Source organism: Cervus elaphus, chromosome 22, assembly GCF_910594005.1.
Source record: "Cervus elaphus chromosome 22, mCerEla1.1, whole genome shotgun sequence".
Classification (NCBI taxonomy): domain Eukaryota; kingdom Metazoa; phylum Chordata; class Mammalia; order Artiodactyla; family Cervidae; genus Cervus; species Cervus elaphus.
In genome coordinates this window covers 16,306,099-16,315,860 of record NC_057836.1, presented here as the reverse complement: position 1 = coordinate 16,315,860, position 9,762 = coordinate 16,306,099, and the positions used below count along the sequence as shown (strand labels likewise).

Genomic DNA, 9,762 nt, shown 5'->3' with positions numbered 1-9,762 from the left:
AGACCCACACCCAGACCCCCCTGGAAAGTAACAGTCAGTCTCAAGCCAGTGATCAGCCAGGAAAGCCCACGAAGGACTCAAGGGTCTCACAAACCGAATCAGACACCAAAGTATCCCAATGTCTCTCTCTCTTTTTTTTTTCCCAATGTCTCTTTATTGGAAAGGCGAACTGTTCCTCACACCCATGCTACCGCCTCCACAGCTCCTCCGCAGATGCCTCACGCAGCACCTGGGGCCCATCCAGGCCTGGCTCCCTCCAGACCTGCCCTGGGGGCTGCTTGCCCCCTAGTCATCACTGCCCAGATGCCTGTGAGTAGCCTGGGCGGCACGCTGTGATGAATTCGCAGGTCTGGGACAAGAGTGGGCATCTTCTGTCTCCGGATGAGGGTGGGGTATAAGTGTGGGGCACCCCCTGACTGGGGTCTTCTCAGTTTTGGGGGCCAGCATCCCCCTGATCGCCTGGAGGAAGAAGGTAGAAGCTGAGCCTCTGGCCACCCGCACCCCCCTCCTCTGCCCCACTGAAGTGCCACCTGCCACCCTTCCCTGGGCTCACAGCCTCTGTCTCTTTCCGCCTCATTCTGCCCTCCTTCTGCCCCTGTCCTGGCATTTTTAGCCTCGGCTCTTTAGTGCAGGATTTTCCTCTCCCGCCTTCTTCCCTAGGCCCAGTCCTCAGGCGCTGCCTCCACCCCACCAAAGCCCCTGACCCAGCCTTTCCATCAGGTGTGGTTGCCCAGCCACACCCTCATCTCTGCCTGCCACACCATTCTTGGGGCTTACTCCTCGGGCTTTCTGATATATCACCTCTGCCTCTCAGCTCCTCCCAGGCCCTTCTGGTTCTTTCTTCTCCCCGTGAGACACCCGTGACTCCTAACCCAGGTGCCCCCAAGTCTTCTCCTTGCCCCTGACTTCCCCACCCACCTCCTCCCTACAGCAGCTCTTCAGCCAGTCTTCCTGCCTCCCCGCCCCCTTCCTTACTGTCTTTGGAGGCCAGGGGAACTGCTAGGTGGACGACTGGTCCAGTTCTGACTCAGGTTCTGCTTCAGGCTCCTGCTCCTGCTCCTCCCTCATCCTCTGCCGGATCTCCTCAGCCTCAGCCCGCTCCTCCTCCTCATAGAAGTCCTTGTCCAGGCGCTCCAGATGAGCAATCTGCACCAGGGCCTCCTGGCGGTAGTCGTTCTCATCGGTGCACGGGTTGTCCAGCAGCACCAAGGCTCTCAGCCTGGGCAGGTCCCGCAGCTTGGCGAGCTCCCCCAGGTCGGCCACCATGTTGCCCCTGCCGGTGCGGGCAGGAGGGGTTCACCAGGGAATGCGGGTGTCAGAGGCCAGCTGCCAGGCCTGGGGCCCGCGGGGGAATCTCCCACGGGACTCCGGTTCCTCTAGAAACATAGCCTCCATGGACTGGCTGGATTTGCTGCAGACAGAAGTGCTGGGCAACCCTGCTCCAATCAGTTCCACCCTGGGGAACCCTCAGGGCCATGGTCTATTCTGTAACGTGTCGTGTGTCTCCTTCTGGAACAGCAAAGCTAGGTCTCAACCCTGTCTTGTAGCTGGGGACAAGGGAGGAATCTCCCTTACAAGGACAGGCTTCTGTCTAACCAGAGAGATTAGACAGTGGGACCAGAGCCAGCAGAGACGGAACTGGACTCTAAGCTCATGGAGACGGTGCTATCTGGGTACTCCCTCAGGAAGAAGCCCAAAGAGTAAGCTCCCCCCAAAGCGCCTCATGGTACTGTGCATGCATGCGTTGCTCAGTTGCTTCAGCTATTCACCCCTCAGTGGTCCGCCATCCCTGTTTCAGCTACAGACATTTTCACGATAACCCTGAGGGGTAGGTCCTAACCTCAGCTTCATTTTATAGGAAACTCAAGTGTGTGTTAGTCACTCAGTTGTGTCTGACTCTTTGCGACCCCATGAACTGTAGCCCACCAGTCTCCTCTATCCATGGGATTTCCCAGGCACGAATACTGGAGTGGATTGCCATGCCCTTCTCCAGGGGATCTTCCCAACCCAGGTATCGAACCTGTGCAGATTCTTTACCACTGAGCCACTGGGGAAGCCCCCATTGTATGGTCCTCTGTGTTTATTTTCATGCTCTTGGCTCACAGCTTTGTGAAATCAGGCTCGAATGTTTCAGCCCTATCTCAAGGGAGGGGCTGAACCACGCATGGTGTTTCTCGTGGGGAGTGCAACATGCACTGCATGCTGGACTGTCCTTGTTTTCAGGTCTCTGGCCCCAGAGGCACCTCCCAGTCACTGAGACAAACCCTCCCTCCTACACTTACTTCCAAACACCCCTGGTTAATATCCACTGAGGAAGGTCCATTATCCCTATCTATACCATTAACTAGAGAAGGAAATGGCAACCCACTTCAGTATTCTTGCCTGGGAAATCCCATGGACAGAGGAGCCTAGCAAACTATAGTCCATGGGGTCTCAGCTGAACCAACTTAGCATGCATACCATTGACAGGAAAACAATACACCCTCCACTGTACCAGACCAAGGTGGCAGAGCTAAATCCAAGAGTGAGGGCAGGACTCTGGGCTTCAAGGTACAACCACCACTCCTTACTCGGAGACTCTCTTTCCATTGCCGTCCTTGAAGAGGATTTGGCCTTGGTGACTAAGCAGGCAATTTCCTTACATCTTTGCTTAAAGATACACACATAAAATCCCCCATCAGACAGGAGCTGCTGCAGGAAAGTCTCGCGTGATCTTTAGTGCCTTTCCATCTAGAGATTTTCTTCTAATGACTCCCCTTGCCTCATATCTGAGCACACCTTGTGTTTGAAATCAGTATGGGGCCATCCCTTACAGGGGAGACTCAGGAGAAGAGAGGCTGGAAATTGGAAGGGGAATTGGGGCCCAGGAGATGGAGAAGAGCAGTGGAAATTTATATGGGATGGAGCCAGACTGTGAGTCCCTTGAGAACAGGAACCATCTCTGATTCCTTCAGATGGTTCCCAGCACAGCACAAGGCCTGGCACATAGCGTGTTCTCAGTATGTGAGTGGAATGAATAGGATTCAGGAGTCTCAGGCTACAAAGGTTCCAGTGCTGCATGCAATTAGGACTGATGCAGAAGACAGTCAGGAAAGGAGGGGTGAGGACGGAGGATGAGGGGAGAATCTGTGAGTGGGCTGGAACTGGGGGACTGGGACCAGAGAGGAACACAGGGTCCAAGGTGGCTCCTGGTCAGGGGTAAGGGTGAGGTGGGCCTGGAGGGATGCATACCTTAGGTTGAGGTACTGCAATGATTTCATTTCCTTGGAGAAACCACTCAGAGTCTCAATCTGGTTGTCTCGAAGATGCAAGGTAGTGAGATTGCTTAGGTTCTCCAAGCCTTCCACCTTCTTCAACATGTTCTGGGCCTAGACCCAGGATACAGTAGATAGATGGGGAAAGGGGGTCGGGGGGAGAAGGAAGAGAAATCAGAAAGAGATGTGGCAGGGCTTCCCTGGTAGCTCAGTGGTAAAGAATCTGCCTGCCAGTGCAGGAGACATAGATCAGGGAAGACCCCACATGCCGCAGAGCAACTAAGCCCACCTACCACAGCTACTGAGTCTGTGCTCTAGAGCCTGGGACCCACGACTGAGCCCAGGCACCCGAGAGCCTGTGCTCCACGACAAGAGAAACCACCACAGTGAGAAGCCCTTGCACCACAACTAGAGAGTAGCCCCTGCTCGCCGCAACTGGAGTAAAGCAATGAAGACCCAGCACAGCCAATAATGAATTATATATATGTATGTGTATGTGTGTGCTAGTCACTCAGTTGTGTCTGACTCTTTGAGACCCCATGGACTGTAGCCCGCCTGGCTCCTCTGTCCATAGGGATTCTCCAGGCAAGAATACTGGAGTAGGTTGCCATGCCCTTCTTCAGGGTATCTTCCCCACCCAGGGATCAAACCCAGGTTTCCCACATTGCAGGCAGATTCTTTACTTAGATTTGCAAAAGAGCAAATCTAAGAGGAAGAGAGGGTGCGAAAGGGGAGCGGAGGTGAGTAGAGATCCATGTAGATAATAAAGAATCCAGGAGAAGCTTTCAACCAAGACAAAGATTAGCAGTAAACCCTACTATCCAGCCCACCACAGCCACCTCTGATTAAGGAGATGCTTCAACCCACCCCCACTACCCCCCAGCCCAAGAGCCTCACTGCTCCACCAAGGAGACATGGCCTCAGCAGCATCTTGGAATGAAGAATCTCAGGGGCCTAAAAGACTAGACACAGGACCTACCCTGGTGGTCCAATGGTTAAGACTTCCAGCGCAGGGAACATGGGTTCAAGCCCAGTTTGGGGAACTAAGATCCCACATGCCGCATGGCCCAGCCAAAAAAAAAAAAAAATTAAAAGACTAGACACCTACGTGGCCTCCTTAGCCTGATGTCTGTACCTCAGTTATGCACATGGTGTCCCAACCTATATCAAAGCAAACTGTCTCTATGTCATCCACACGCTGTGTATTATTAGCCCTGTTAGTTGGTAAACACGTTGTCTATTTGGATTTTGCATCCTCACAGCATTGAGCACCAAGCAAATGCTCAGTGTTTGGAAATAATGCCAATTATCATAAGGATGATGAAGTTAGTAGGTGAGTCCACTAGAAGCCAGGATTCCCTGGTGACTCAGTGGTAAAGAATCCACCTGCAGTGCAAAAGAGGGTTTGATCCCTGGGTCGGGAAGGAGGACATATCCCCTGGAAGAGGATATGGCAACCCACTCCAATATTCTTACCTGGAAAATCCCATGAACAGAGAAGCCTGGGGGATTCCTCTGTCCATAGGATTGCAAGAGTCAGACACGACTTGGCGACTAAACCACCGTCTACTAGAAGCTGGCATCCTGGCCCCCAGGACAGTGCCCCCTTTTCAGCGCCCACCACCCTGTGACCCAGGATGCTACCAAGAAGAGGTTCTTCAGCTTAGGGAGGTTGATTCCCAGGGTGCTGTTCAGCTGGTTCCCCCGAAGCTCCAGCGTGTGCAGGCTGATCAGTTTTTGGGGATCCAAACCTGTCACCATGTGGATGCGGTTCCCTGAGGAGAAGGAGGGTGTTAAGGGTTCAGAGGGCCACCCCGAGTGTTCAGCAATAGCGCCTCTGCATCATCCTCTCTAATGCCAGGTGGATACCAGGAGGGCCAGCTCCAGATGTAACACCCGCGGGGCCTTGGGGCGATGGTCTGGTAGTCCAAGGGCGCAAGGGATGTGCCCACCTAAGTCTTTGAGGCATGAATGAGGGGTGCCCCACAATCCATGCAGCTAACTCCCTTTCCTCCTTCAAGTCTTCGCTCAGGTGTTAACTTCCCAATGACATTTGTCCTAGCCAACCTGTTTGAAATCACCACCTCCTTCCACCCATTTCCTTTACCCCGATCTATTTTTTCATTTTACTTTTCTTTTTTTGTTCTGTTTTTTAGCGCTTATCTCCTTTTAACATGCTTTATAAAAATTTACTTATTTTTTGTGATCGTTGGGACTTCCCTGGTGGTTCAACGGTTAAGACTCCACACTTCTACTCAGGGGCACTGGTTTGATCCCTACTTGGGGAACTATGATCCTGAATGCTGCATGGCGCAGCCAAAAAGTAAATAAAATTAAATATTGTGATCATTGATGATTGCCTGCCTTCCCTGACTAGAACGTAAGCTATACAAGAATAGGGAATTTCTTTGGTTCACTCCTACATCTCCAGCACATAGAACTGTCGTCGTGAACTGCCACGGGTGTCTGAAAGAATGAGTGAATGAATGTAGGCTGCTGTGTCGCACAGCCAAGGGCCATGCTGCCCACTGCTACTGGCCCCAGGTGAGGAAGGAATTGTGCGTGGCCCATCCTAAGTCCCCACCTTTGAGATCCAGGCTGGCCAGACGAGGATGAGAGATGCCCTCCGTGTTGGTGATCTGGTTGTAGGCAAAGCTGGCGATTTGCAGGTAGGGCAGTTCGTTCAGCCGGGCACTCCGCAGCTGGTTGCCATCGGCCTTGAGCCAGAGCAGGTGGGTGAGGTAATTGAGTGGGGACAAGTCTGTCAAGTGGTTTTCGGAAACATCCACGTAGCGCAGATGGATGTAGGAACGCAACAGCTGGATGTCTGTCAGATCCCTAGGAGGTGGTAGAGGCCAGGTCAGGGTTAAGAATCCAGCAAGGGCTGTCAGAGGTGCTAAAGCAGAGGGCAGTGTGAAGATGGCTTAGAGCGGAGAGTGACTGACAGATGGGTGAGTCCGGGAGGGGAAGGAGAAGGCAGGTGGGTTCTCAACAGTGAGCAGGACCTTATGTCTGTGAAGGGCTGAGAACCAGCACTCTGAAGGACAAGTAAGGGAGTCCATCTGGAATCTCCACCCAACCCTATCCCCTTACGGCCTCCAATGCCGCAGGCCAGCTCTGATGCAGGGGGTCACAGCGTCCTGAGAAGTAGACTCTATCCTTCCCCCTCCTAGCTGGCCCAGGATGACAGAGATCCAAACTCAGCCAAAACACCCAGGATGGAGGGTGAGAAAGGAGACCAGGTCCCACCACCTCGGCCCGCTTCTGGTCCCCCATAAACATACCTGTCTTTAATCTCCAGCTTGACATAAGCATGTGCCAGTCCATTACCCGTCTTGCAGAGCAGAGAAAGCCCTTCCTTCATCATGTCCTCTGTGAGGGGTGTGGATATCCACTGCAGGAGGAAGTGGACTCAGGCATGCCTTTCCAGCCCAACCCCAGCCCTTAACCCCAGACCCCTCCGCTTCCAAGTTCTCACATCCTCGGACTCTTCTCCCTCTTTCCTGTAGTCCTCCCACTCCTCCGTATCCTTCTCATCATCTTCCCTTTCCAGATCATCCTGGTCTGGCTCGAAGTCTTCCAGGTCATCTTCATCTGACATTTGTCTTCCCTGCTGAAGGCTCTGGAGTCAGAGCAGGCTGAGTCCCCACTCTGAGAGAGATGATCTCAGTCTTAGCCAATGCTCCCTCCCTCACCTCCATTAATGGGTACCCCTCCCATCACCCTATCACCCCCCAGATCTCCTGCCGGCCATGCTTCTTACCTCATCCCTGTGAACATCGCATTTTGACTCCCAACCTCCACTTCATACTTCCCACCAAGGATCCCTTCCCCTTGGATGCTTTCCCAGACCCCCCACGACCTTTTCTGCCCTTCTCAGCCCTTCTCAGTGGCTCCAACTCCTCCAGCAGCTAGTTGTCCAGCTTCCTGGGCTCCCCTTTCGCCAGTTCTTCCCACTTCTGCCTGGAAGTTCTTCTCCAGAATCCCCTACAGACACCTCCCCTCCCTTTCCATCCCTGACCCCTGCTCCAGTCCTTTCTTCTAACTCTCCCATCCCACGTTTCCCTGTCCCCTCCTGGACACCAGCCGGTCACGCAGGCTCCAACCCTCCCACTCAATCCTCTTTGGCAGAAGGGACACAGACCCTGGTTCTGCTCAACCAGAAGCTGTCGTGGAGAGATCTGACCCCGAGAGAGAAGGGCTGTCTTGTAGAGGGCAAGGGAGAAGGAGGCGTTGTATACTGCTGTTATGGCAACGGGGTACCGGGCACTAGGCTCCCGCAGCTGGCAGCCGTTGAGGGGAGCTGCGAATAACCGAACTGAAAATCCGCCGCGAAGCCAGTAGGCCAGTAGTTGCCTGGTGACAAGCCCAGGTTTCTAGTCCTAGGAACCCGGATGGGGCGCGGTAATTGGCCCAGGGCTAAAAAGCCAGTGGGCGTGGCTTACTTAGTACACTGAGGGGAGGGGCAGAGGGCGGGGCTAGCCAGTAAGTCACCTGAGACCTTAAGGAATTAAGACTACCTCAAAGCAGGAGTACTGTGAATTCAAAAGCAACTCATTCCCTGAAGCAAAAGGTGGAGAAATACCAAGAGCTAGAAATACCAAGGTCTGGTTCCCCCACCTTCTCATAGGTCCCACCCATTGATTATTTTCAAGTAGACTTTTGGCTGGTGGCTTCAAGGAATGGAAGGAGCCCAGGCCCAATGTTATCTAAAGCCCTGCGTTGGAGTCTTGACAGATCTGCAATTTACTAGCAATTTACCTACCAGCAATTTATCTAAGACTCCACTTTCCCATCTGTAAAATAGGCTTAAGGGTACCAACCGACAGAGATGGAGTAAGAATATGACTTATGCTGAAGCGCTCTATGGATTGCTGAATCCAGCGTGGGACCATTCCATTCTCATCCTTTGATGCAAACCTTTTGTGTGATATGTGAAGAGAGAAAATCCAACAGGAGCCTAGGATAATAATCCTCTTCCAACACAGTCACATAAATAATAATCGAGAGAGTTCCCTGGTGGTTCAGTGGTTAAGACTCTGCACTTCCACTGCAAGGGGCACAGGTTTGATCCCTGGTCCAGGAACTAAGATTATCAACATCATAATCATCATTGACAAGAACCAATACAGCCACACCCAGCCACTCAAATCTGTGTGACTTGTTGAAGGAGATTGCAAAGAGAGCTTGAGATGCAAAAAATATTTCTGGAGCGTTTGTGCCAGGCATCACGTGAGATGCCTTTGCAAGTGCTACTGAATCTCCACCCCAGTCCTGTGAGATAGCTGCTTGGGAGAAACGGAGACTAAGGCTCAGGGAGATTAATATTTATGACACAATTCCTACCTGGGGGAGGGGGAATGTTATCAATCCTGTTGCATCTGATGTAGATATGGCAAGGTCACAAGGTAAGATATCATGTGATTGCTAACTTACAGACTATGTAACAGGAGAAGCAGTCTGATGGAGATTGTGGTGAGTTGAAAATCAGGAAATATCAGCTCCTGCCCTGTCTTGTTCACTTAGTATCATGGTACTCCTTGTTGTTGTTGTCCAACTCTTTGCGACCCCGTGGACTGCAGCACGCCAGGCCTCCCTGTCCCTCACCATCTCCCAGAGTTTGCCCATGTCCATGTTCATGGCATCAGTGTTGCCATCCAATCATTTCATCCTCTGATGCCCTCTTCTCCTGCCCTGCATCGTTCCCAGCCTCAGGGACTTTACCAGTGAGTCATCTGTGCACATCCTATGGCCAAAATACTGGAGCTTCAGCTTCAGCATCAGTCCTCCCAGTGAGTATTCAGGGTTGATCTCCCTTAAGATTGACTGGTTTGATCGCCCTGCTGTCCAAGGGACTTTCAAGAGTCTTTTCCAGCACCACAGTTTGAAGGCATCAATTCTTTGGCATTCTTCCTTCTTTATGGTCCAGCTCTCAAAACTGTACATGACCACTGGGAAGACCATAGCCTTGACTATCTGGACCTTTGTTGGCAGAATAATATGTCTGCTTTTCAACATACTGTCTACGTTTGTCATCGCTTTCCTGCCAAGAAGCAATCATCTTCTGATTTCATGGCTGCAGTCACCGACTGCAGAGATTTCGGAGCCCAAGGAGAGGAAATCTGTCACTACTTCCACCTTTTCCCCTTCTATCTGCCATGAAGTAATGGGGCCGGATGCCATGATCTTAGTTTCTTTAATATTTAGTCTTAAGCCAGCTTTTTCACTTTCCTCCTTCCCTCTCATCAAGAGGCTCTTTAGTTCTTCTTCACTTTGTAGCATTAGAGTTGTATCATCTGCCTATCTGGGGTTGTTGATGTTTCTCCCACCTATCTTGATTCCAGCTTGTAACTCATCCAGGCCAGCATTTCTCACAATGTGCTCAGCATATAGGTTAAACAAACAGGGTGACAGCAGACAGCCCTGACGTACTCCTTTCTCGATCTTGAACCAATCACTTGCTCCATTTAGGGTTCTAACTGTTGCTTCTTGACCCGCATACAGGTTT

The 9,762-nt window shown here is 52.0% G+C and overlaps 1 protein-coding gene across 1 annotated transcript; it reads right to left on the bottom strand.

Annotated features, from left to right (window-relative positions):
• Positions 1–6: 6 nt before the first annotated feature.
• LRRC23 (leucine rich repeat containing 23) lies at positions 7–7,621 on the bottom strand. The gene is made up of 8 exons (XM_043880925.1): positions 7,399–7,621; positions 6,733–6,905; positions 6,539–6,648; positions 5,839–6,092; positions 4,899–5,029; positions 3,232–3,368; positions 976–1,273; positions 7–459 (listed from the first exon to the last, which is right to left on the bottom strand). The coding sequence occupies exons 2-7, from the start codon at positions 6,853–6,855 to the stop codon at positions 1,000–1,002; spliced, it is 1,029 nt and encodes a 342-aa protein (XP_043736860.1). The 5' UTR covers positions 6,856–6,905; positions 7,399–7,621; the 3' UTR covers positions 7–459; positions 976–999.
• Positions 7,622–9,762: the final 2,141 nt, after the last annotated feature.

Coding starts and splice junctions, on each gene's coding strand:
- LRRC23 (XM_043880925.1), bottom strand. CDS start 6,855: ATGTCAGATGAAGATGACCTGGAAGACTTCGAGCCAGACCAGGATGAT. Junction 5,030..5,838: donor GGCCAGCCTGGATCTCAAAG/GTGGGGACTTAG, acceptor CCTTCTCCTCAG/GGAACCGCATCCACATGGTG. Junction 1,274..3,231: donor TTGCAGTACCTCAACCTAAG/GTATGCATCCCT, acceptor CCGCACCGGCAG/GGGCAACATGGTGGCCGACC.